The 27126-nt window shown below is 51.4% G+C and overlaps 1 protein-coding gene across 2 annotated transcripts; it reads left to right on the forward strand.

The window, feature by feature from the left end:
• The first annotated feature begins 12350 nt into the window (after nt 1-12350).
• Nucleotides 12351-25475, forward strand: CDK5RAP3 (CDK5 regulatory subunit associated protein 3). Of its 2 annotated transcripts, none has more exons than XM_006277929.3 (14): nt 12351-12408; nt 14691-14736; nt 15469-15600; nt 16352-16452; nt 16936-16984; nt 17599-17777; nt 18698-18834; nt 19872-20016; nt 20804-20932; nt 21386-21467; nt 22119-22207; nt 23721-23926; nt 24402-24573; nt 25179-25475. In XM_006277929.3, exons 1-14 carry the CDS (start codon nt 12403-12405, stop codon nt 25242-25244), a joined length of 1539 nt encoding a protein of 512 aa, XP_006277991.1. In that variant the 5' UTR covers nt 12351-12402; the 3' UTR covers nt 25245-25475. The 2 variants fall into 2 exon arrangements, with proteins under 2 accessions (XP_006277991.1, XP_019338133.1); XM_019482588.2 differs by lacking the exon at nt 12351-12408 and adding an exon at nt 12460-13327.
• The last annotated feature ends 1651 nt before the right edge of the window (nt 25476-27126 follow it).

Below are 27126 nucleotides of genomic sequence, written 5' to 3' on the forward strand. Positions count from 1 at the left end.
GGTTAACCGGAGATCTAGCCACTCCTGCCTAAGTAAACAGTAGCAGAGGCTGGGCCAGGGGAGCTCTGAATATTCATAACTGAAGAAACCTGATCAGGGCTGCTGCTGCCACTTGCTTCCTCAAGGTAGCTCAGGTTGCTTGTCACCTGGGACTGGTGGGAGGAGGTTGGGGGGCGGGGGGAGGTAGGTAGAAGGGGGCTTTTCCAGGGCTGGCTTGCTAGTAGAGCTTACTTTCAAGGGCACTTCCCTGGAGTTTCACCCCAGATGTCTCTGCAGGGCTGGATTCCCAGGGTAGTTTAGCCTGGAGGGCTCTCTCGGAGTCCCATGGGTTGAGGCATTGCCCCAAGGGTTCTCAGCATGGCTAGACAGCTTGACACTAGGGCAGAGAAGGGTTAAAACCCTGAGCACTGTTTGCCTGGCAGGAGATTGTATTCTCGCTTTTCTTTCTTTCTAAAGGATTAGTCGAAACTAGACTCTGGCTCAACTGGTTGCCAGACCGGTTCCCTTTTCTTTGCATCTCTCCCAGGGATTTTCTTTATCACTCCTTTTCTCTTCAGCTTTCCCTGAATGCACATGTGCCTGGCTCAGATCTGAGCTCCATTGCTGCTCTGTTTCCCAGCTTGCTCAGCTGCTCACAACTGCATATCCTAGGATTTCTGGTCCCTTCATGCAGAAAATACACCTGCCTTCCTATGGGCACAAGCTAAAAGCATAAGAACAGAAGAGCTGTCATACTTAGGGCAGTCCATAAGTCCATCTAGTTCAGTATTCTTCTGTCCCTCAGTGGTAGAAAGCGGATGCTAAATGGGAGGAAGCATTTATGCAGGGCCTATCCAGACTGATCAATCCCCTGCCACTCTCCCCTTGCAGTTTCCTGCATGCAAATGCTTAGGAAATCCTAATTTGAAGATTGCACCTCTCACTGTCATGTCTAATACTCCCTGATGGACCCATCCCCAGTCCCCTTTTGAATTTGGTTAAATTGTCAGCTTCTGCACTATCTTGTGGCAACACGTTTCACAAATTAATTCCACCCTGTGTGAAAAAGAACTTCCTCCAGTTAGTTTTGAACCTGCTTCCCAATAATTTCACTGTATGCCCCCTAGTTCTGACATTGTGAAAGATGATAAGCAGTAAATCCCTGTGTACTTTCTCCACATCATTCATGATTCTATAGACCTCTATCATATCCCATCTCCATGTGTCTTTTCTCTGAGTCGCTTATTTAATTTCTCCTGGTATGGAAGATCTTCTGGAATTCTCTCCGTATCCTTGCAGTTACCTCCCACCTACTCTTTCAGTGTCTGTGTCAGTGGGCTTGTCTACACATTCATTAATGTGCTGTAGGTAATGCACATTAAATCTAGTACCTCCATTGTGAAGTTCTAGAAAAATGCTCATTAGCTTATTTTAATGTTCATTAGTGAAAAAGCATGTGTTTTGATGCTTTAATGCACATTAAAATAGACTAATGTGCATTAAAGTACATGTGTATCTGACTCACTGTAAGAGCACAATCTGGCCTTTAGCCTTGCTGATCTGAATGATTTCCCTTCCACTCAAAGCTCAGCTTCTGCTTTTCATCCAGCTAGCTATTCCAAGTGGCTCTCACAGACAAGGAAAGAAGGGCCCAAACCCGCAGCAAAATCTCCTCACCAGCTAGAGCAAATCTGCTCTTCAGTAGCTCAGGAGGTGATGAGGCCTGTCTAGGTTACCTGTGTTGCAGCTCCCTGCCAGGCTCATGTCTGGATCTCAGATCCCTTGACTGGTTTTGAACTGAGCTCTTCACCACTTGGCATTAGCTCTTAGGTAATGATACTAATAGCAGTTAGCATGGGGAGGTCCAGAATGCCAAGCCACTTAGAAACTCAGGCCTGTTTGCTGGAATGAGTAAGGGAATGTTTTCCCCGGACCTCTGCAGACATTAAAGGACTTATAATCCCTCCTGTCATACTTGGAAAACCTATTATTCTCTGCATTCCTGGCTTATAAAGCATTTTTCAGAACACTTGGAAGAGAGAAACAAGTTTAACCCCCCCCAGTTAGTTGCAGTATGTCAGGGGTGGGTGCATTTGCCAGATGGGTGGCAGCAGTTTATAAAAAAAGCTAGAGGTGTCTCCTCATGCACCTTGTGTGAGATGCGTGCAACATCTCTGAGAGACATCACAGGAGAAAGGCAGAGGCTGCAATGGGGGAGGGCCCATTGCTGCATCTCATGGAGACACTTTCTGAACATTATAGCCAGGCTCTGCAAAATTCCCCCAGTGGTCAAGGCAACAAGGTCCTGGATGCATTGTGTGTCTTCTCGGAAGCCAAGGGGTAGCTGTGGGGGAGAAATGTGTTGCAACTCAGGAAATGTGGTTTGGTTGCTTATTAAGAATGGAGAGCACTAGGGGATGAGCTGTACCCCAGTGAAACTTGACAGCCAAGTTCTACCCAAATCAATATAGTGAGTTCAGTGCAAGACACAGATGACACCTGGTCTCATGAATAAAAATGGAGATAAGGGTGGGTCACAGACTTCAGACCAGGGGTACCAAGGCATGGCTAGACCCCTTCAGGTGATGCATTCTTCTGTGTCTCCTGTGGGGGTGAGCACCAGGGGAAGGGCTGGAATTGTAGTGGTGCCAGCATGGTGTGTTCTGTACAGCATGCAGGACACTGGATGGTGGGGTGCACCACCTGACCTTTCTAACTAGTGGTGCTCCATTATAGTGGTTTGCCTCTGCCCTGACTGAGTCATGGCCCTCTCTATGGCCATGTGCTCCCTTTTGATCTTTTGAGAACGTTCCAGGAAATGCTCCCTGCAGAACCTTGCCTTCAAGGCTCTCTGTTGCAGTGAAGGCAGTCTGTCAGTCCATATCATCCTGTTTCTGGTCTCCATGCAATCAATGGCAATGCTTTTTCTTTCCCTGACATTTTGGAATGCCATTTCTAGCTTCTCCTCCCTCTGGGATTCCCTTCAAGATGATAATATGTTTCCCAAATTGTTTCTCCCTGTAGCCAGCGTTCCCTCTAAGCTGTGCAGCATGTGTGGCTACACAGGCATACCTGGCAGCATGACTTGAGTGTGCCTGTGCGGGTGCACACACCACACAGCTTAGAGGGAACGTTGCCTGTAGGTAGGCGGGGTGATTGGATGGCTGTGTTGGTTATGATGGATGAGAGGCTACTGGGTGAGTAGAGGGTCTGCATCAATATGCAGGCTAGTAATTGCCTGTACATCAGGTTGCCTTTACACTGGAGGATGTTACCCTCAAGCAAGTCCATAAGACATATAGAAGGGTTTTGTTTAAAAAGGCAGTGAACAACCAGAGAAGGCAGGCAGTTCTGCAGGTGACCAAGATGGTGTCCTTCACGCTGGTGCAGCAGTAGAAGCTATATCAGCAGGCCTGAGATAGTGGCTTTTTCTTGCGGTGTACATGCCACCACAGGGCCCCATCTCTGTGGTGCCTACAGAACAGCATACAGTGCACTGCAAAACTGCATAAAATTCCCTACTAGGTGTTCACAAGAATACTGCTTTGTAATATCTTAGACAGTCTGTGCATTTGGGAGCATTGCTATAGTCTGCTTTCAGCTATTTCAGCAGGAAATCTCAACTTTACTAAAAGCTGAGTGCATTAGGACAGGGGTTTTCAACCTTTTTAAGGAGTGTACCCCTTCTGGTGGTGGTGGCCAGACATGGAGCAGGGGAGGGACTTACACGTGGCAGTGTGGGATGGGGGATGGTGGCAGCCACTGCTGTGTGAAGGGCACCCCCCGCACCCCAAGTCCAGCTGGCCAGGTGGTGCCTGTGTGGCCCACAAAGGGAAGACGCTGCTCATGCCCCCCACCTCCCCCTCCCCGCCGGCCCTGTTCCTGGGAGGTGGCAGCGTGGGATGGTGGATGGTGGCACTCTGCCTTTGCCCACCTGTGTGTACCCCCCAGCACCTTTCCAAGTATCCCTAGGGGTATGCGTACCCCCAGTTGACAACCCCTGCACTAGGATACTGTGAGCCAATGTACCTTTACTTTTGTTTCCTGTGTCAACCTGTAAAATAAACAGGCTTGCCAACTAGTGCCTATGATAATTTAAACCCCATGGTGCCATTACTTTGAGCAGATAGTTGGGTGTGCAGGGGGCAGTGGTGGGAGATGGAAGGAAGAGAGGAGAGACCAGGAAGTAGCTCAGGGAGGGCTGGAGATCACAAGTCGGGCTGATGGCATAAGAAAGACAACTTTAAAGTGTCTAGCTTGGATGCATGGAATTATGGAAGTAAATGCCCTTAGACTTGTAGCTCTTCCAAACCTGGTGGGGTGGTAGGCCATTCCCAGGAAAATGACTTTATATCTGCCTTTGTGATTGTATTGTGACACATACTGCACATAATGCTTCTTGGAAATGCTCTCTTCCTCAGCAGTTTTAGGCTGATGGCTGGTGGAGCTCTTCTTCACATTGGTTTCTGAATGGCTATCCATATGGGATTTATATCATGTCCAGATCTGCTGCTGTGATACATCTCCCATGGTAAATGTGGGGTTAATGGAGCTTGTGGTGGGTCTTTGAATACCTGCCACGGTGTTTTGTGAGTCTTCCTTCCTGTCTCAGGTCCTTTCAAGGTAACTATCCACTATGATGTTCTGGGGTGTGGGAGGTTGGCATCATTTGCAGAAATGTGAGTCAGTGCCTTATCCGGCTGGCAGTGGGAACATCCCCAGAGGTCTGCTCTGGTCCTCTGTCCTCCCACTGAAGCTCAATATTGGGATTAATTTCAAGAGTGGTTCCCCTTCTTCATTTGCTCCAGCAGCAAGATTGGGGTGGCCAACCTGTGGCACGCATGCCACAAGTGGCACAGTGGGGGTGAAGCAGAGAGCATAGCAATAGGGAAAGCAATGATTAGAAAGCAGAGCAACAGATCAGGAAGGGAGCATAGGGTAGGGAACAGAAAGCAGAGAACCAGGTTGGACAAGGAGTACAGAGCAGAGAGCAGAAAGCAAAGCGACAGATCAGGCAGGGGAAGGGGATCACGGTGGCACTTGGGGACACTGAGGGGCTTACCTGGTGGCATGCCTGCCCAAAAGGCTGGCCCCCAGTGATATATATAATGCTTACACTCCCATGGCCCTTCTCCAGCTGGGGATGGACACACAGGTCTCCAAAGAGAGCAGTCAAGTCCAGGCCTTCTGCAGTGATCCACGTAGAAGTGGCACATGCTTCTGGTCCATGGCTGCTGGCATGGATATTTTCTACCAGGTATCCAAACTCATTACTATCTGGTATCAAAAAGGGCATTCTTGGCTACCTGCCAGCTCTTGCATGGAGAGGTGGTATCTACCCAGCATGAGCAGTAGAAAGCACACAAGTGTAATGACAAGCCGATTCAGGCGTGAAGCAATGCAGCCTGGGATAGTAACTGGAGGACTGCCAGAAGCTATGTGGCTAGGAATGCATCCACAGGAACCTTAAAGCAAAATGACTCACTACAAAGTGGCGTTCATCCTGTTCCATGGAGGATTACCTCCGGAGACCAAAGACAACAGAAGATGTGGTGCGACAGCAGGTTGCTTGTGGTTGCCAGGCACCTGAAGGTGAATTAACTACTGTTACTTAGATAGAACATCACCACAGAGGCAGGACCTCAGTAGCACCCTACCTACCCATTCATCCCACCACCGTACAGCAGCTGGTTCAATGGGTTAATTAGATGTTGCGTAAAATAGTATTTCCTTTGGTCACTGTATATGTCAGCCATTCCCCTGCCTCAGGCTCTGACGCAGGTTGTGAGGTGGACCAGAGGCAATGCAGTGCAGCTATCATAGAAGGGCAGCAGGTAGCCAGGACTCCTGGGTTTTTTCCCACCAACTTGCTGGGGTGACTTTACAAGTCATTTCACCTCAGTTGGCTAAATCTGGGAGCTGCTTGTAAATCATGGTGGCCCAATTGCACACAGCACAACTTTCAGCCCCTGACGCTCCTGCTCTGACACTGGGCCCAGCTGTCAATGCACTGAGAAGGCCTGGGGACAAAATGACTTTCTTATCTTCTGTTGCTTCCCACAAAAGAAGGTTCACACTTTAATGAAGAATGAATTAGACCCCGCTCCCCATACCTACAAGGTATAGGTACGTATGATCAGCCGTATTATGCAAATGGGGAAATGGAAGTCCAGACCAAGGAGACAGATGTGTTTGATACCACCCAGCAGATCAGTGTCAGGGCCAGGAAGAGAACCCAGGAGTCCTGAGTCCCTGCTTTAGGCACTAGGCGGCACTGTTTCCCTAGTTATGTAGGATAGGAAAAGGAAAGGCCCTAGAGCAGAGATTGGCAGCATTTTTGGACAGAGTGCCAAAAACACATGCAACCTATGCTTGTAAGATGTTTGCATGCCAGGGGCAGATGGTGGGGGAGCCATGAGGGGCCCAATCCTTGTAATGGTAGTGCAGCCCCAGCCCCTTCAGTCCCAAGGTACATGTGCCAAGCAAAATGCCTTTGCATGCCGTGTTCTGGCACTCATCCCAGGGTTTGTGTACCTTTGCCCTAGATGTCCATACAAAATCTGTCTCAGCAAAGGCAAATGCTGCCTTCCACCCTGTTCCCAAAGGGGCAAGGATGGACAAGAGAGACAAGTCCTGAAGCTGGGGCCTTGAGACCAACGGGACAAGGAACAGAGTGAGCCATGTTCATGCTCAGAGAATAGACAAGGGCCCAAGGTGGCAGAAACAGCCAGACTGGGCAATTGGAGGAGGAGGTGTAAACAGCTAACACTGCCCCTCTTCCATACCACGGGAGTCATGAGGGGCAGGTGGGGTTCAGGGGGAGGTTGATCTGTTCCAGGTAAACCTTGGCTGGGATCATTCATGTGGAATGCAGACAAGGCATCTGGAGGCAATTCGTCAGCCCAAGGCGATGAGGCAAAGGGCCATGAACCAGAACAGGCGCGGGGGCAGGAGGTGCTGGACAGAGAGTGCACACAGAAAAAAAGAGGAAGGGAGTAGTGAAGAAGCTGCATTAGGTTGATATGAGACTCCTCTGGCTGGGTAAACCTGCCTAGCTGCTGCTGAGTCTCCCCTCCTACAAGGAACTTTCACTACGCCATTGGGAGCATCTGGGCAGTAGTGAACTCTTCACTGTGCTTCTTGACACAGGAATCACAGGAAGTGGCCCCCAGGGCATGTCCCTTCTCTTCAGAGCAGAGACTGGGAGTTGAAGTTCCCATGGGCTCTACCAGGTGGGAAGCTCATGTGAATCTTGTCCCAAGGTGATGCCAAAATGTCTCTGCCTGAGGGCTCGTTCTGGGGAAACGTGGAGCAGGTGGGAGTCTCTGGGGTCTCCCCTACATGGTGCTGCATGGTTCCAACCCCGTTTTCCAGGACCAGCTTCAGGGAGAAAGTCCTTATGTCTGGGCCCTTTTAAGAACCCCCCACTGCTACCAGCCCTTCCTGAAAGCCCTCTCAGTGCTGCTGGTGTCTGTCCTAGGTGCTGTCTGGTCTCCCCCTCTGACAGGTGAAAAGGCTCCGGCCACCTAGGGGCTGAACACATGGTGCTGCGCAGATGGAAGGAGGGGGCTGCCTGGCCTCATTTATCATGGAGACAGATCCAATTGCAGCAGGGCAATCAACGTCACTTCGGCATGATGTGTGGCAGTGACCAAGGGGTCAGCCTGAGCCTTAGGCTACACACACACTCAGTGGAAACAATCGCTTGATGGATGCCAGCTTTATCAAGGAGCCAGGGGGGTTGTTTGTGCATGTGCGTCGGTAAGGGCTGGCCTGGGTGTGCGTGCATGAGGACCTGTATACAGCTACAGCTCTGTGTATTGTGTGTGTGCGTGCATGCAAGCACATATGCACACACACATGCAGAACCACATAGGTCACTGTGAGCGTGTGCCTGTGTGTATGTATAATTCAGTGCATGCATGCACTTTTGCACCTGTGCATGACCATGTGCATAGCTCAATAAAGTAGTGTGTACAAGTGCATTCAGAGCTTAGTCCATGTGTATACATATATGTGTGCATGAAGAATTCAGTGTGTGAGCACACAGATCCATGTGTGTAAATGCTTGTGTGCATGTGTAACTGTGCACATGTATGTGTATGCTCATACATCTATGTATGCATGTAGTTCATTATGTATGTGAGCACATATCATCCATGAGCAGTTGGGTAGTTAGCCAGATTAGTCTCAAGCCAGGCAGAAGATCTTGTAGATACCATAGCACCAGCTGTCTATAGAGCTTTGTGTGCATATATGCATGCATTGCTCAATGTTCATGTATGTATGCATGTATGAGCATAACTTGTTATCTCTGGGAGCATGCATATATGTATGAATGGCTTGGTTTGTTCATGTGAACACACAGATTTCTGTAAGGATGTGTGTGCATAGCTCAGTGCACCGCATGACTCCCCTGCCTTATTACCGTGCATTTTCCCCCATGGAGTCTCCAGCAGCTGCCTTGTTTGACTGCTGAACTCTGCTTACTGATAAAGTCAAATCAAACTGAGCCTCTCAGCAAGCAGCAGCATGGGCCTGAGCCATGCTGTGCTAGCCAGACTGGAGCAGCTCTCAGGAAGCCTGCAGGGCTGGCAGATGGAACAGTGGCCCCAGAGCCCACTGGGAAAAAACTCAGTGCTTCCAACTCACCGAAGCCACTATGTCCAACATCCAAGGAAGCTGCTCATGTAAGGGCAGTTGTCGTTTCAGCTTGGAGGCTTAGGGGGCCTTGCCGTCATATATTCTTCCCATATTAAGACCGCTGGCCTGGAAAAAGAAAAAGATTTCCAATGGTTTCTTAGCTGCTTCTGCCCCTGGAGTCACTGCCTCTGTACTTCTCCATTATCCTATTTTCTTGCAAACTTATGAATATTAATTCTGTACTAAATAATGACTCTGATTAGCAACATGTATTACTTCCTCTCTGAGGATCTCAGCGCATCACAACCATTCAGTTGGGGACCTGCCCAGCACTTGGACCTACTCTCATACAGCTTATAAATGACAGCTGTGGCCAGGGCTGGATTAAGGTATTAAACACAACAGACCCTTGCTGACAGCCTTCTACCCTGGAGCTAAGGGATTTCATCAGAATTCAACTTCCTTTTCAAAAAGCAAGCACTTTTCAACCTCTGTGGTTTCAAGGAGAAGCTTGAAAATGGTGAACCAAAGGGTGTATCAGCCTGTGTCTGCAGAGAGTCTGAGAACCAACTCAGCTCTGACAATAGGTCTGAGAGGTGTGAATGGCCCCATTCTTCTCTGTGACTTCCTTGGTGACCCTGCCAACATAATATGTGCCATTTGTGTCACACACGGCTTGTGCTGAAGACCTCTGGGCCTTGTCCCACACTACATTTAGGATGTGTTAATGCACTTAAAATGGGAGCATCTGCATTTAAGCAGTAAAACACTTGCCAAGTGCAAACATATTGTAGTAAAATTGGGACTTTTCACAGGAAGAGTATCTCCAGATCATATTAAGTAACATGTTCTGCTATTGTCTGACTGCTCCTTGGAGATAATATGAACAACTTATGGTCCTGAGGTTGGAACCCACTATCTGCTGATTGACTCAAACCAGCTCCCAGTGCAGCCATAGGGCTGAGACCCACAATCAGCTGATTGTGGGTCTCAGCCCATGGACTGCACCAGAGTCTCGAACCAGCTTCAATACTGGAGCACCACCAGGATCCAGCAGCAAGGGTGGCACGCTCTTCTGGGCTCAGCTCCTCATACCTCTGTCCACCCACCACCAGCAGCAGAGACCCAGCTTGCCAGAGTTGCCTATGAAGCATATGGGGTAGAAGAGCATTACCGTGCAACTACTGAGCACATGTTCTAACTTCTGGTAATGTGTACTACGACCTACATAAAACACTTGGTAAGCGTCCAGTGTGGCAAGGCCCATCTGTCTACTAGAAACTGGTCTGAAACCCACCCGATTTATTTCGCATACATCAGCAGACAGATAACAACTTTAGGTTACTATTGACTAAGGTAGATTTGGACTGGCAACAAAAGTTCTTTGTCCCCATACCAATCCCAGAGCCTGGATGTTGTTCCCAGGCAGTCCTTCCTAGGATAGAACTTCACTAACCCAGGTTCTATCCTTCATTGGTCTTCACCCATCTGCCTGTTCGTTCCTCACATATGAGGTATAAAGCTGTCTTTTCCCATCCCTATGGACATTCAGACTCACTGGCCAGTAGGAACCATTTGAAAGAAAACAATCGTCTATCTCTGACACCCTGTGGGCACATTACACGTAAATTATCGTGCTTTTGTTAATGCACATTAAATCTAGTACTCCAGGTGTCTATACATGAGTGTGGAGGCTGCTCCAATGTGCTGGAGTTCCAGCACATCAGAGCAGGCTCAGTTAATCAAGTCTACTGGAGTGTGGCAATTGCTGTGCTCCAGCGGCCTCCTGTGTCTCGTGTATCAGTCCCTGTGCTTAAAAATGGTGGCAGGGGCACTTGAACTAAAGTTCACTAAACAAGCTTTAGTTCAAGCACCCCTGCTGCCATTTTCAAGCACAAGGATGCTCATACAGGAGACATGGCAGCACTTTAATTAAAGCGACTCCCTCCCACCCCCAGAGTACATGTAAAAGTGCCCTCCATTATGAGGTATTAGGAAAATGCACATTAGACCATTTTAATGTGCATTAGCTAAAGAGCAGAGTTTTAAGTGACTCTTAATGCACATTAAAATAGGCTAATGCCCATTAAAATGCACAAAAACCCACCCTGTGTCTTCCAAACCCTTGCTCTGTACTTGTCAACAAATGGCTTCATTTTGTTTCTACGCTGGCCACAGACTAGTGCAGATTAATCCCCGGCCTTTTTTTTGTCAGAAAGCAGCCCAGAGCGTTTGGGATTTCCAGTAGATTGAAAGGCAGTCTTAACAAAACACAGACAAGGAAATAATGTTTCCCTGCATTAACCTGGTGTATTTGCTTGTGTAGAACAGAAAGAAGGAAAAAGGTCAAGAGCAACATATTTCCCGCACTGTAACCATATAGCAAGCAGATGGCAGCCTGCCAGGTAACAGCTCTTATTTGAGCAGCACCAAGGTCGTACATTATGACCACTCTTAGAGGAGGCAGCTACATGAAAACAAGGAGCAGGCTGGCTACCTGGTTCTTGAGGACATCCATAAGAGAAGAGGGGAGGAATTCCATGGAAAATGTTGTATTTGGCCCCCCAAAATTGTATTGGAATATTTTTGACTGAAAACTGAAATGGAAATGCCCCCCCTGGATATCATGGGAGCTGCAGTTCAGGAATGCCATGCCCCCATTCTCCTGTTGGCCTGGCTCTTGAGCTGGACTACACTTCCCTTGATGAGAAACCCAAGGGGGGGTCTTAGCTGCAATGCATCATAGGAGATGCGCTTTAGGGCACCCAGAAGAGAGGGTTGCTGCGGATGTGGGGCCGGGAGGTGACCGATTAAGGCTCCCACAGGGCACAGTGGAAGCCACACTTTTGGCTTCCTTTTCCTAGCCAGAAGGAAGTATCTGGGCTTCCAGAAGGCTCGTTTTTTCAGCCAGACGCATCACCGCTCTAAGCCCCGTTTCCCATCAGAAACCCAGTTGCAAGGACACACTTTGCACCACTCCCAGCTAACAATGCACTTAGACTAGATGCCTTCCCAGGTCCTGACCCTGGAAATCAGCAGAGGCAGCGAATGCGGGTAGGGGTCCAGGCAACAGCAGAGGGAGCTGCAGGGTGTGGGGCAGTATGATGGGAAGTAGCGGTTAGCAGGTGGCTGGGGCTGCAGCTGGTGCCTTGTCCTGTGGAGGGAAGAAGGGAGAGGAGCAGCAGGCAGTGGGGGCCTTCAGTCTGCCCTGTGACAGTGCCGGTGCTTGGCTTCAGTGCCCTGGCCCTACCCAGAGAGCGGTGCCAGGCAAGAAGGGCCAGTGCCTAGCAGGCAGGGTAGAGGCAGCACACCATCACTGCAGCTCCCAACCCAGATTCCTCCAGGCCCTATTCCAGGAAAACCATGCTGCTGGCCCAAACTGCGCATGCGTAAAGAATTACTAGGCGCCGGACACTCCGCTCTCTATCGCCACCTGTCGGCCACAAGCTGGCACCGCGCTCCTCTCCCCCCCCCCCCCCCACGCCGCATTCGCATTGGTCGGAGCCCTCCCTCCGGCCCAGCCAATCGGAGCCGTCTCACGTTGCCCTTCTAGTGCGTGCGATTGGGTGAGGGACTGACGTGTCCCTTTCCCCCCCTCGTCCTTTCCCCGCAACCCTTGTTCGTCAATGCGTTCTGATTGGCGGCGCTCTTCCGCTGATCTGTGCGACGATTGGCCGGCGCGGCAGAGGAAGGGCGGGGTGAGGTGAGGTGAGGTTGTGTTTCCGGGGTAGAACGGAAGCACTGCGTGGGAGGCGGAAGTGCGGGTGCTTTGCGGAGGGTATGCAGGTGGGCCCGGCGCCTTTCCCGCCTGCCCGGGGTCGGGAGGCCGCTCCTCCCCTGGTCCCCCTTCCCGCGCGGGGCAAGCGGGAGGGAGCTGCTCTGGTTTCCCAAGCGCCTCCCGAGGCGGTCGCAGGAGTCCTGCCGCGCTGTGTCAGGCCCTGCTCCGCCTTGCTCAGTGTCCAGCGCCATTGGGGCCCACGGGAGCGGTCGTTATCCACCTTCGCCCCTCGCTCCCGCCCGATTTTTCTTTCTGAGCTGTCCCCAGTACCCGGTTGCTGTGCCGTTAGTAACCTCCTACGTTAAAGGCGGCTTATAATATTACTTAGTGGGCATTGGCCTGCATTCCCCCATGGGCAGAGCTGAAACTTTGAAAAGGGGTGCAGATAGTGCAGAGGTCCTGTCACATAACACATTTTTTCCCGGGTTCAGAATAAACTTGAAGCTTTCCTGTGTCCTCGTGGCAGGGTATTTAGCAGAATTTGTTGGAATCTGACAGGGCTGCACCTTGAGCACTTCTGTCACGGCCTCAGACTTGTGACTTTTGAGCTGCCAGCCATGTGCCTTAGCACCCACACTGCCTAAGCCCTAAAGTCTTACTGCTGTGCTACGGGCCTTAGGCTGTCTTACTTAGTTTAAGATTGAGGTGAGAATAAAAATAGCTTCATTTGGGATGACTTGAAAACAGTCTGTGGGGCTGTGAAATGGGAGCGCTGTTACCAGGAGCAGCTAACAGACAGAGGAATTGCAGATGAACGATTAGCTTGATTGCTGAAACATCAAGACTCTTAGAAAAGAGAGAAAGTTATTAACACGTCCGGAATGAAGAGTTTAGAAGTGATCCAGTAGGTTAGAATGAGCCATGACATCAACTGACTCCCTCAGCACTGCTGCACTTGAAATGCTGCAGCCACTGCCAGACTCGAAGGTACAAGTGCACCTGTGCACCCCCTGAATGGATCTGCCCCTGCCTGCGTCGTACAGTGGCAGAGAGTGGCCGCTGCAAGGGGGAGAAAGCAGAGTATGACCAGAGTTTTTCCCACTGTTGCGCTCTCACTTGCAGTCTCCAGCATTTAGGGTCTAACATGCTGTGATTCAGAGGCTGTGCCCCTAACTCTTGTGCTCAATAGCTACTGATGCACCTGTCCTCCAATAATTTGTTCAATCCCTTTTTGAATCTGGCTAAATTATCAGTCACCACGGCATCTGGTAACAATGAGTTCCACACTGGAATTACATGCTGAATGAAGAATAACTTTTTTTGGTAGTTTTAAACTCTTTACCTACTAGTTTTATTTTATGACCCTTAGTTCTCGTAGCATGAGACACAGTAAATAATAAGTGCCTGTTCTCTTTCTGTGTTGCCCTTTTGAAGAAGTGAAACTTAAATGCTGAATTCTGTTAATGGGTTAAGGCTGGTGCTGCATTTGTGATAGCTGAACGTAGGCTGTGGGTTTCACTTGTAGTCTCCAGAGCTTTTTTTTGTTTAGAACTTTCTGAGCTTCTGTAGCAGTGGGTTTCCTTGTTCAGGTCAGTTTCCTGTGCACCTCATTCTTGGTCACCATCTTTGTAGGACAGGTGGAAATCTCTTTGGTTTTCCTGCTGCTGACTTTTTACATCCAGACAAATATTAATCCAAACTTGGTTAATTAGTGCAGTCAAAATATAGACATATTATGCTCACCCTTCTTCCATGATAACCTACAGACCACTGGGTACACAGTGCTTAAATCAATCTGCATTTGACAAAAGGAAATGCAGGAATTAATTTGATTCTATATCAACTTTCCCATTCTCTGTTGCTGCCTCTGCTGCCAGCCAGTCCCCACCCCATATTCAGGATAGAGAAAGCTGGATCTAATCATTAAAGTCTAGAGAAGAGAGAGTGAGGTTCTGTTCCTAGCTGTTGCCACTTATTTGCTGTCTTTCTTTGCAAGCCAATCCTCTGCTTTGGGCTTCAGTTTCCTTATGTGATTTTTTTTTTGTCCCCAATCATCCTCAATTTGTCTCGGAGCCTTGTCATCAGATCAGCACGCAACAGAGTAGACCTTTGCCCTCCATTAGGAACTGGAACCCCCTTGTGGGGACTGCCTCATTCAGTAGGAGCTGAGGTAGCAGGGAAAGTGCCGAAATCAGACACTTGAGCTTGGAACAGGAACTGCTGGGAGTTGGTAGAATGTCTGTGTGGGGCAGGCTGGAGAGGGTGATGGGTTGACTCTGGTTTTATTTATCAGGGCCTTATACCTGCAACAGACTCAACATGTTTCTTATGATGCGTGTCTCTTCCACAGGACTATCAGAATCTGCCAATTGACATCCAGACTAGCAAGCTCCTAGGTACTGATCTCTCTTTCACACTGGGGAGGGTGGGAGGGAGGAATTCTGGCACATTCACTTGCACTCTGAGTGTTTCCTAGTTTCTGAGATGCTACCATGAGCTAGCTGCCTTCTGCCTGACTTCAGATCAGCATGGCTAGCCATCTCTCTCTACACTCAGACCCAGAGCCCGTGCCATTAACACATGCATGAGGGTCCTTCCACCTTGAAGTTTATGCTCTTTGCATACTGGGACAGTGTGTCCTCATTTCCTCTGTCATGGTTAATCCAGACAGAAATGGGGCTGAGTTGCCCTCAGTGGTGCTGGCTTGGTGTAGATCAGTGTTGTTGGGGTTTGTGTATAGTGCTAGTTTGACACTCCAAGGAAGGGCCCAGGATGGGCAGCAGCAGAGGGAGTCTCTCCTCCACAAACATGATTTCTCCTTGCTAGGGGGAGCCAATTCCTGCTCCTTGGCCTGCCCAGTCCCCATCTCCTTCTTGTGAGATCGCCAACAAGGGAGGTACTCAGAATCAGCCATCTGATAGTCATTCAATTGCAGTGAGAGCACCAGACAGATCTTAGCTGGTTGGAATAGCATCTGTTTGCTGCCCTTCTGGTATGTAGCTGTCTAGTGTGAGGTTAGATGAAGGAATCCCTGTCCCACTGGCAGTCTCCCAATCCAAGACTGGAAAAACATCTAGCCCCACCCCAGGTCTCAGTGGTGGCCTTCCTCTGACTTCCTCCTGCTGCAGACTGGCTGGTAGACAGGAGACACTGCAATCTAAAATGGCAGACGCACATGCTGCACATCCGCGAGAAGATCAACACGGCCATCCAAGACATGCCCGAGAGCGAGGAGATAAAGCAGCTTCTCTCGGGATCCTGTGAGTGGGACTCTTGGAAGGAAAGGGGGAGAGTGCCGTGGGTGCCTGACTGTATAAATATAGGGCTTCTTTGCCTATATTAGGTGCCTGGAGCTCACTTCAGCCTCTGGGCATCACTTAGTCATGGCTCCACTAGGCAGTTGGCTACCATGATTGCTGTAGCATGAGCGTTGCTGGTGAATTTGCCATCCAAAAAGCCAGGGTGCTTGTGTGTTCCCTGCCAGACCTAACAATGTTTTCCATCCATTAAGCTTTTGCAGTAGATTTAAATCACTAGAGCAGGTCTATCAAAAATATGGCCTGCAAGGCCATTTCACTTGGCCTGTGTGGCTCCTGGAGGAATGGGGTCAAGCTGGGGTGGACCTACCACTAAACTGTCAGGTACAGAGCCCCACGGGAACCTGTGTCAGCAGCTGGTGGGTGAACAATCACTGTATTAACCTCCCTTCCAACATGCTGCCACTGCTTATCCCTTTGCTGTGGTCAGGTCTAAATATGGCCCACGCGGCTCCATGCAGTCCAGATATGGCTGGGCAGGAGTTCAGTTGAGTTTGACACCCCTGCACTAGAGTTGTCTAACCCTAAGATCATTAATTGTTAAAAGCCTTCCTTATTAAAGGGGTCAAAGAAACCCACCAACACATGTCCAGTGGCACAAGAGGCCCAGGGTGGCCCCTGCCTTGGTCCTGAGCAGCTGATAATGCACCACCCACAGCCCTGGTAGTGACATTGGCACTCTCTCCAATTGCAGATATTCACTACTTCCACTGCCTGAGGATTGTGGACATTCTTAAAGGGACAGAAGCCTCCACTAAAAATATCTTTGGCCGCTACTCTTCCCAGCGCATGAAGGTAAGAGACAACAAAGGCAACACCAGAGGCAGAGACCAGAGAGCCCTGGATGCTCAGACTAGTCCTGGAATTTAATGCCCTATTTCCCTTTCAAAGCAGATGGGGGTGGGGGCCAGGAAGCCTTTCACCTCTAGGCTGCTGGTTCAAACGCAGCTTGAACCAAGAGCAAATAGAAGCTGTTGCTTTCCAGCAGCACCTGTGCAAATTAGCTATTCTCCACTCCCGGGGTCCATGTTACACAGACCACTGCTTCATCAGAGTGACTGTGGACCGCACTGCAGAGATGTGGGCATGGCAGAGAACTGGCAGTGCTCTTAACCTTGTAGCTCTGGGCACCTTTCTGCATCCCTGAGCTTCCAGTCCCCAGGTGCACCAGTGTGCTAAGCCTATGCTCATTCCTTGGTTCTCAAACTGCACAGCATAAGGTTTCTTGCTCTTCTGGCTGCATCTTGTATGTTCTCAACCCCTTGTTCTCCCTTCCAGGACTGGCAGGAGGTCGTGTCCCTGTATGAGAAGGAAAATGCCTACCTAGGTAAGGCCCTGTAGCATGGGGACACTCGGGCATCTTGGAAATGTGCAGGAACCTGCCTTCCCCAAGGGCCTTCCTGCTGTTGGACTGGAGAGCTCTTGGGTCAAGCTGCAGTTGCTGGTATGAGGCTGGCTGAGTTCCCAGCTGGTAGCACCTTACATGGCATGTGCCTGTTCCCAAATTATTAGCAGACCATGTGTCTCCTCTTCAGCTCCCTTAGTGTCCTGTATGTACATGTACCCCTCATCCGGTGCTGCCAAGGGTAAATACAACAGCTGTCTTCACTATTATTGTGTATGGGCTAAGGGATGTGGGCAAGGCAGCATGAGGAAGAGCCTGGCAACAGTGATGTAAGCACTCTGCCTGCTACTGGTATGGAAGCTTCAGGCTCCCTGTTCAGTGATCCAGCACTGGCATGAATTTGACTTAACAGACATGGGGGAATAGGGTCAGACCCAGTAGAGAGGACACAGAGATCATAGTGAGTAGACCTGGGCTTGGCTTGCAGGGCTGCAGGTCGGCCTCTTTGATCGTGGGCCTGTTGACTGATGTGACCTTGAGGATGGGCCTGGTCAGTGCCTCAGATTTCTCCTCTTGTGACTTCTGCCCCTGTGCAGCAGAGCTCGCTAGCCTCCTTGTGCGCAACGTCAGCTATGAGATCCCGTCCCTGAAGAAGCAGATCAGCAAGTGCCAGCAGCTGCAACAGGAGTATAGCCGCAAGGAGGAAGAGTGCCAGCTGGGGGCTGCTGAGATGAGGGAACGCTTCTACACCTCCTGCAAACAGTACGGCATTACTGTGAGTCCCTCAGCACCTTCCTGTGCCTGGGGCATGGCCAGGCTGTGGCTAGATCTGCCCCACACCCTTCTGGGAGCTGAGTGAGCTGCCCATCCCTCTGATGTGTCTCCTAGCATCCTTCTGGACAGGAGTCATAACAGCCTCAGGGGCTGAGCACTCCATTGGGTCTCTCCTTTCCCAAAGAGCCCCAGTCTCTTCCACTTCTCCTAAGAGAGACCCTTCCCCTTCCCCCAGGCCCTCCCTAGAAAGCAGCACCCCCTGGCACTGAACACCACCCAGCATTGCACACTCAGTCCTAGGGGAATATAACTAGTGCCCTGAACTACATCCCTGATCTGCTGATGAAAAGGTCTCATCTGCCAGTGGCTGCTCTCTCTAGCCTCTCTGTTTAACATGGCCCAGGCTTGCCTTTGCCCCTCTTGCAGTCTGAGAGGGGCAGTGATGTGGGCACCTCAGTAAGAGACACCTATGTTGGAAAGTTGGGTCTCCCAGCCCTGGATTGGCTGCTTGCCCCCAGCTGGTGCCATATTTGTGGCTGTGGGTCTGCACAGGTTGCCACTGATTAATCCCTCCAGATCTGTTTAATCCATTTCATCAGCCTCAGTGCCATTGTGTGATGCTTTGAGGTGGTGGTCCTTGCGTGGTCCTGCAAGTTCTAATATACCTGGGGTTGTCCCTGGCTGTCCCACTTCAGCATTCCCTCTGGGTCCAGCAGTCTTCTGCCCTTATACCACACTGTGTTTTCACAGGAGTCCTTCTCCTAGCCCATGATCTCTGCTGTGACACTGATCTAAGGGAACAAGAGTCTGTTCCATCCACCTGGCTGTGTTGGCTGCTTTCCATTGAGGGCTGTGCTTGGCTAGTGAGACGCTGCTGTGGGTCACCTACTATCTTTTCTAATACTCATTCTTGCTCTGCAGGGGAATAATGTGCGCCGGGAGCTCCTGGCCTTGGTGAAGGACCTGCCATCACAACTGGCAGAGATTGGGGCTGGGGCCAAGGTGCTCTCAGAAGCCATCGAGCTGTACCAGGCCTGTGTGCAGTTTGTGTGTGAGAGGTAACCAGCCATGTGCATGGAGGGAAACTGAAGACTGATCCCTTTTCCCTTTTTCCTGCACTTCCATCTGAGGCAGGAGGGGCGTTAAAGGAGCCAAGTCCCCTGGAGCTTGTGACAGGAAGTCCCATGGCAAGGCACTTGAAGGGGTAGTAAGTGCTGTAGCCCTGCCAATAAATTCTGAAACTTTAGTCCCTGCTGCCCCCAAGCTCTGGTTTCACCCTTCATTAGTTGCTTGGTTACCTGGGAACAAGCCCCTGGAGTGCTTTGTTCTGGCAGCCTTGCAGGTTTCCTCACTGCTTGGGAGCATCTTTATGTATCCCCATTCCAGGCTGGGACCATTTCCTTTGCAGCAGAGACAAGCTTCTTGGTTTGCTAAACCCTCAGCCTAAGAGATACTCTCTGAGTTTTCCCCAGTAGGGGGGAGAGAGCAGTTAGCCGGTCTAAATTGAAGTAAAGTTGCAGTAAGAAAGGCCACTTCAAAGCTTGTCCCAGGAAACTGTGTTTCTTTCCTCTGCAGCAGCCACCTCCACTTACCACTGATTGGGGCAAGGCTGTTTCATTAGTGCTGTCTGCGTCTGCAGGTCAATCTGGGGTCTTTCTGGTGTCAGGGGAGTTCCCCAGTATGGGCAGAGTTGAAGAACTTGCCATTCATTGGCAGGGCATAGAGGGGCACATGCCCCCCTCCCCCCTCCAGATTTCTGTGCTGATAGCAGGGCGTGGGGCTGCAGCCTGGCTGGCACCAGGGCCCAACAGTGGTGGGAGTTGGGGTGGTGATGTAGTTTCTGCACTAATGACAGGGTGAAGGACTGCAGCCCAGCAGTAGTGGGGGCTGCAGTGGCAACACAGAGTTGTGTTCCCCCACTGCGGTGGCAGTGTGGAGTTGTGCCCCCACACTGGCAGCACTTATGTGTCACCTGTGTTGCCAGTGATGCATAAGCCAGAACAAACTGTATGTGTGTGTGTGGGGAGATACAGGTTGGGATGCAGGTTGTGCGAACCTCTGTACCCTGGTGTTGATGCTGTCTTGTGCATTCCAGCTCCACAGAGCAGGTGGTGCCCATGCTGAGACACGTGCAGGAGCGTGGGGACACAACCATCTACGAGTGGAGGAAGGGGGTCAAGCCCACCACTGTGGAGCGCCCACACATGGAGGAGGTGTCGGAGCAGCAGGATGAGGAGGCGGTACGTTCCCAGAGTGGACTCAAATATCATTCGCTCAGGGCTAAGGGAGGTAGCTGAGCAGAGGGTACCCATGCCTCAGTGCCACATGAGCCCTTTTAGTTAGAGGAGCAGAGTGCAAGGGGGCATGTCATACCCACAGGCAGAGACAGTGAAGCCCCTCAGACTCCACCCACTGACTGCTGAGGTTCCAAACTCTAATTGTTCCCACTGACTGGAAGGGATGGTCCAAGGATCATCAGCTTGGAAACACTGAGACTCCTGGGTTCAATTTCCAGCAATGCTGACTCAGCCCTGGATCTTGCCCAGGTAGAGAGGGTATCAGAGATGGGAGAATAGCAAGTCCTCTCTGCCCAGTACGGGCCACAGAGAGGCTTCGGCCTGAATCCTGGACCAGGATGTGGATTTCCCCTCCATGCTGTGGAGTGCTGTCTGTGGCCTAAGGTGGCTGCATGTCTGTGGTGGAAGAAGGAATCCCTTGATTTGAATAAGCATTGTGAGATCCTTCAGGTGTGTGTGCATGTGAATTCCTCTTCCTTTCTGTGTTCCCCAAGATGTCAGTGAACATCCTTCTCTGGAATTCCCAAATCACTTCCAGAGACAACAGGAAGTAGTTGAAGCCCAGAACCGATAGAGGAAAGTGCCCCCATGCTAGCGTCATGGGACAGAGAGAGCAGCTCATTCTGGAGCTGTCTTATGAATAAATCAAAGGGGGTGGAGGCAGTGCTGTCCAGGTACCTGGTATCAGGGACAGCTCATGGCTTCAGGGGGTGTCTTGGTCTTCTTGCAGATTGACTGGGGAGACTTTGCAGTGGAGTCGGTGCCAGTTCTGGATGCAGCTGATTATGGCATCTCCACTGAAGATGGAGCCCAGGTTGAAGAGATTGACTGGGGCATCTCATTGGAGCCTGCCCCCCAGGTGAGTGGAGGCCAGGTGTGCCTTCCCCTTGCCCAGGCACCCTGCTAGGCTGTTAACTAGCAGCATGGGCTGTAGCCCTGCTTCGTCATGTCTGGGCCACTTGGGGGAGGCCAGGAAACCTCATGGTTAAAGATCTGGATTGGGACTGAGTAGACTTGTCGTGTTCCAAGCTCTGCTACTGCCTTTCTGGGGCACTTCGGGCAAGTCACTGCCTGTTCTGGGCCTCAGTTTCCCCTCTATAAGTTAAAGGTAACCCTGTGTTGGATGGGCCAGTGGATCCACTGAGGAAGCGCACCCCGTGGGAGGTGGGCATTCTGGTTGGCATCTTGGCAACTCCTCTGTCAAGGCCAAGCCAGCACTGAGTGCTGCTTCCCAGGATCTTTTGGGGCAGGCCATCCGCTTCCTGGTGCTCCACACCTATTCTCACAGGAGGCTGGTTTTATCTTGCTGCAGGGAGCTGTCGGCGATGGGATCGACTGGGGCAGTGGGGACAGCGAGACGGTGCAGATCACAGTGCTGGAGACTGGGACCCAGGGTAAGGTCTTTACAGCAACAGGATATGGCAGGCCTGACTTTCTTCCTCCCAAGCTCTAATCTGAGCTGCTCATGGCCCTGTGGACGCTCCCCCTGGCAGCTGAAATGGCAGAGGAGCATGGTTGGCAGGAGAGTTTTTCCCAAAAGGGCTGGCCTGTATGAACCAAGGGTCTCAAATGAACTGGACCATTAGGATTCTGGCTGGTGCAAAATTTAGGAGGGAAGGGATCCCAACAGGGATGGAAAGATGGCCCCTCAGGCACTTGGGCTGAATTTATCTCTGGAACAAGTGGATCCAAACAGCAGGGAATGGAGAGAGTGTGACCACTAGAGGGTGCCCTGGGCTGTAACTTTGTAGCTAAGACAGCGATCAACCTGGGCTTGGAATGCTTAGGGGGCTTTGTGCCAGCCTGGCATGGTGGGAGAGTGTTCACATGGAGAGGACTTCCCATGGGGCTTCCCCGTGGGGCAGATAGGCTTAACACTGGGCTTATCAGGCACTTTGCTTACTGACTGCAAAGCTCTGGGTAAGCAGCTCTAAATCCTGGGCATGCAATTCCATGGAGTGCCCTGCCAGCCCTCATACAGTCCAGCAGAGTCTCCATTGCTCTGTCACTCACCCCCTCTTTCCCCATGTGCTTTTCCCATTCAGTGTCAGAGGGAGTTGCCCGAGGCCCTGATGCTCTGACCGTCCTGGAGAACCCTGAGACCCGGAGCCAGTTTATCGATGAGCTCATGGAGGTACCTGCCCTGGGCTAATCTTTTGCCTTCCCCTAGTCCTTGCCTGAGAGGACCCTAAAGATCAGGACGTCCATGAGGGAAATCAGGAGTCCTGGCTTCCAGACCTGTCCCCCTGTTCTGACCATTAGCCCCCATGTCTTCCACCTTTTCTTCCACTCTTTCCAAAAATGCTCAAGAGTAAGAGGAGGTGACTGCACTGCTAAGGGCACTTGGTTGAGTGTCTGGAGCTCTGAAAGGTTTTAATAAGAGAGCTGGAGATAAATCATTCTCCTACCAATCTAAACCCATTGGCCCAGATGCTCCCCCACCCAGAGCTGACACCTAGGTAGCCTGGGCTGTGATGCTTTTTCAGGAGTCTCAGCTGTTCCATACCAGTGCAGCTGAATGGTCTCTTACAGATGCAGGTGGGCTGCCAGTGTGCACATCTCCCAGGGATGGGCTTGGGCCCCAGGCCTCTCCTTATCCAGCTTCCATTCCACCTGAACACAAGGTGGGGATGACTTGCCCCACAACTGCCCAGCAGTCATTTCACACTGTCATCTTGTCCAGCCCCCTGCTCAAGGCAGGATCAGCCCTGACTAAACCATCCCAGACAACTATCTGTCTAGCCTGCTTCTGAAAATTTCCAGGGATGGAGATTCCACAACTTCTCCATCCAGCTTCTCCAACAGTAGCCTGTTCCAGTGTTTGACCACCCTCGTAGTCAAACAGTTCCTCCTGAAGTCCAACTTAAAGTTCCTCTGCTAAAGCTTGAGGCCATTGCTCCTAGCCCTGTCCCCTATGGCAATGATTCTCAAACCTTTTAGACTCAAGGCACTCTTGGATATACTCAGAGCAGCCTTTGGAAAATGCCAGCTCTTTGTTTTCACTTTTTTTTTGACTACAGAAAAATAATAGAACAATTCTTTTATTGCAGATAATTCAGAAAGCTCACAGCTGGGAAGAATGTGTTTGCCATTATGGATTCTTATTTGAAATCTCTGGGTTTACCATGTAAATCATGTTTGCACACCAAAAAGTGCTAACATTGTGTGGCACTCCACAGCCCTTTTGAAATGGTCTCAAGGCACCCCAGGGTTCCACAGCACCCCGGTTGAAAACCAGTGCCCTCTGGCCTCAGAAAAAAACCATCTCCATCCTCTCAGTAACTGTTCTTCAGGTATTTGAAGACTGTTATCAAACTCTGCCTCAGTCTTCTCTTCTTTAGGTCCATGATGTTCATGAGGTTTCCTTTACCAGGCTTCTAGCCCGATAACATAAAGTCTGTTCCTAGGCTGCACCCTATGAGTAGGGAACAGGCTTGCGCTGGGGTGCTGCAGAGCCTGTGTGCACTGACTTTTTAGTTCTGAAAACACAACCTTCTAGCAAGGACTGCAGAAACTTAAGGGAGGGGAGGAGCATTCTTGGCCCTTTAAATCCCTCCTTTGCCTGCAGAATTTGGTGGCCTCAAGAGGATGTAGAGTTCCCTTGTTACGGCTTGCTCCCCACTCACTGTCTCTCCTTCCCTCCCCAGCTGGAGACCTTTCTATCCCAACGCATTGTGGAGATGAGTGAAGAGGCAGATGTTCTATCTGTGAGCCAGTTCCAGTTGGCTCCACCTATCCTGCAGGGCCAGACTAGGGAGAAGGTGGCAGACAGTCTGTCAGTCATCCAGGACCTGATTGGGCGGCTGACCAACCTACGGATGCAGCACCTATTCATGATCCTCGCCTCCCCAAGGTCTGTGGGCCAGGCCCCCTGCTGGGAGATTTCTGGGCATTCCTTTGGGGGGTAGCAAAGAGATCCCCATGCTGAGGGGTGGGGCACACTGGCCCCTGGGTGATGGAAAATATTGAAGTGTAGCAAACAGGGCTGGAAGGGCCCTCAGGAGATGGTCTAGTCCTACTGTCTGCCAAAGGCAGGACTGTCCCTGCCAAGTATTTGTCTAACCTGCCCTTGAAACCTTCCCATAATGGAGCCTCCCTGGCTATCCCTGAAGGGGACATCCAGATTTGAACTGTGAACCTCATAATGAGTAGTGAACTGCACTACCCCCTCCCCCACTGGTCAGGTTGGGCTGCCTTCCCAGAGGCAGCACACTAGTGTGAGCAGGGGTGTCTGGACTGAGATGGTAGGGGATGGGAATAAGACTGGTGCTCTTGGGTGGAGTTAACAGAGTGATCTCTATTCATGGCATGTGGGTCTGGCTGGGCAGGTACGTGGACCGTGTGAGCGACCTCCTGCGGCAGAAGCTGAAGCAGGCAGACTTGCTAGTGCTGAAGAAGGAACTCATGGTGCAGAAGAGGGAGGAGGCGCTGGCAGAGCAGGGTGCCTTGGAGCCCAGGCTCGACCTGCTTGTACAGAAAACCAAGGAGCTGCAGAAACTAGTAAGAAGTGGGAAGGGCCTTCTGTGCAGGGCACGTGCTCTTCCTGTGACGTGGGACTCTGAGCCAGCTCTCACCCACCCAGTAGCCTCCCTTCACAGGACCCGGGGGGGGGGGGGGGGGGGGTGGGACTTGAGACCAGTTCTGAGACACAAGACCTGCACCTCACTGTGTGTTGCACTTGTTGCTGACAGTGAGTCTAGCTGCACCCAACAGCTGTCCCACAGCAAAGCTCCAGAGAGCATCCCTGGGCACTACATCTCCACCCACTACATAGCTCTTTTGGGTGTGGAGATTGGGAACCAGTGGGTAGGACTTATTTCTTGGCAGCAGGTTGCAATTTAGAAGTACTGCATAAGCTCTCACATACTGGGACATTGCATCCCATGTGGTAGGCAGCCTCGGCATCAGCTATCAGATGCATAGGACCTGTTCTCTCTGTCTCACAGAGCACAGGGCCTAAGTCAAGCCCCTGAAACCTAAGCACCACTCTCCCTAAACACCTGTGCCGTGTGTGGGATCCTGATGCCCACTCTGACTATGACCTGGATGTTGCTTCTCTCTTAGTAACTCCTTCAGGCTTTAACCCTGTAACTCTTTTCTTTCAGATCGAAGCAGACATTTCCAAACGGTACAGCGGGCGACCTGTGAATCTGATGGGCACGTCCCTGTGATGCCCCCTCGGCCACCCAGCGCTACTACCCTGGGGCTGGAACAGGGGTCACCCCATGGAGTTGGAACAGATAAGACTTTCCCAGTGCTCCACCACCTGGGACTTGCCAGTTTGTTGCTCACGTTTTAGTGAGCAGGTGTTTCTAGGCACTGGGCTTTACAGCTTGTGGCCTTCCTGTGGCTCCGTGCAGGTGGGAAGGGGTTGCTTTAATAAAGCAGGGGAGCCTGCTACAGCCCCTGTCCCGGCTCCTGATTTTGAGGTGAATGCTACTTTGTCTGACCAGGCTTTGGGGTCCCTCACTCTGCTGGGATAGACTTACCCTCCATATGCATCACTGGATTCTGTCCCCTGCCCCTACCTGAGCAAGGAGGTCCACCTCCTTGTCTGAGTCCTGCACATTGCTCCCCCGACCCTTAGGAACACATCCTGCACAGTAGCAATTGGCTTAGCGCACAGGGCTTCAGGCAGCGGTCAGAACGTGAAACAGGCCTGACACCAGGGGACTGTGGTGTAACAGATCCCTCTCTTCTCCACCCTTCTTCAACCCCTTACCTGCCTGCCACTGACCAAGTCAGCTCCCAGCACTGGCCTCCTGCACCCACCTGGCCTTTAGCCTGGGGTGGGGATGAAATCAGCCAACAGAGTGGTACTCTTTGTAGCCTGGCCAGTGCTCCTAAATTCTCCTCCCCCCATCACCACCCTGCCATCTCCCTGTTGGCAGAGCACCCACTGGTGACACAGAGCCATGTGTGTGCCTGGCTGCGGGCCTTGCGGTGCCCCCTCCCTCGCCATGCTCTGAGGGAGGCTTTTGGGGGGGGGGGGGGAAGGAAGGTGATTCGATTTTAATTTCATAGCAGAGCAGTTGATTCATGGCTCTTTGTCGCTGGCGTTGACTCCCGTAATGACTTTCCATCAAAATGAAAAGTGGAGTGACACCGCTCATTATTCCTGCTGCTTGTTATCTCAGTTGTGGGGAGGGCTGCCCCCTCCCTGCTGCCTTTCAGCCGTCCCGGACAGTGAGTGATGGCCCCTATTAATCACCGACCCCGCGGACACACGCTATCCACAAGAGAAGGGGGAGAGAGATAAGGCACTGGGAACCGCTCCGATCAATTAATGTCAAGCGGCGTCACCCCTCCAGCCGCTCAGCCTCGCCCCCTTTGGGGGGACGGGGAGAGGGAAAGGAGCATTGGTGCCTCCCGCACTCATTGCACTGTTCTCAGGAGAGGGATTCCAGTCTCATCCTTCTCCCCTTTCTACTGTGCGCTAAGCCGGGAAGGCCCTGCCCTGCAGCCGCTGGCTGCACTTCAGCTGGCTGAGGGCGTCCCCATGGGGCCACATCTAGCCAGCACCTGCTCTCCCAGCCCCAGTCTGCTTTCTCCCCCATGATGTCACCGCACCCCTTGCCATAAGTCATTGGTTCCTGTCATGTCTACTGTCCCGCCTTCTGTTATCTCTCAACAGCCCATTGGTTCCAGCTTGTCATTGATCCCACCTCTCACTTGGGTAGTGGATGCTACCCAAGGCTTCAAAAGAACCACCTCCCCCGCCAACCTCCCCTTCAGCTAATGCAGGGTTCTCCCAGAGGTGTGGAGGGCCTGCCCTGCCCTCTTGGTGATTGGGGAAAGACCCACCATGTGTTTGGCACTGTATAAGCAGAGAGGAAGAGCCGCCCCTATCCCTAAGGACTCCTGGTCTGAACAGCCAAGGGGTCAAGAAGGGATACAACTGACCAGCAGAGAGTTCTGGACAGCGGCTGTCCCTCCTGTGATTGCTTTCCAGGGTAGGCCAGGCAAGGGGTGGGGTAAAAAAGAAGAGGGTCGGGGGAGCAATGAAGGAAAATGTTGGCTTGCTTGTGTCCAGGCTCAGATTCCAGTGGTGAG

Source organism: Alligator mississippiensis, chromosome 4 (assembly GCF_030867095.1).
Source record: "Alligator mississippiensis isolate rAllMis1 chromosome 4, rAllMis1, whole genome shotgun sequence".
Classification (NCBI taxonomy): domain Eukaryota; kingdom Metazoa; phylum Chordata; order Crocodylia; family Alligatoridae; genus Alligator; species Alligator mississippiensis.

Excerpts from the sequence above, each read along its gene's own strand:
- CDK5RAP3 (XM_019482588.2), top strand. The coding sequence starts at position 13,262 with ATGACATCAACTGACTCCCTCAGCACTGCTGCACTTGAAATGCTGCAG. Across the intron at positions 13,328-14,690 it reads AGCCACTGCCAGACTCGAAG|GACTATCAGAATCTGCCAAT; the intron begins GTACAAGTGCAC and ends TCTCTTCCACAG. Across the intron at positions 21,468-22,118 it reads GCTGGAGACTGGGACCCAGG|TGTCAGAGGGAGTTGCCCGA; the intron begins GTAAGGTCTTTA and ends TTTCCCATTCAG.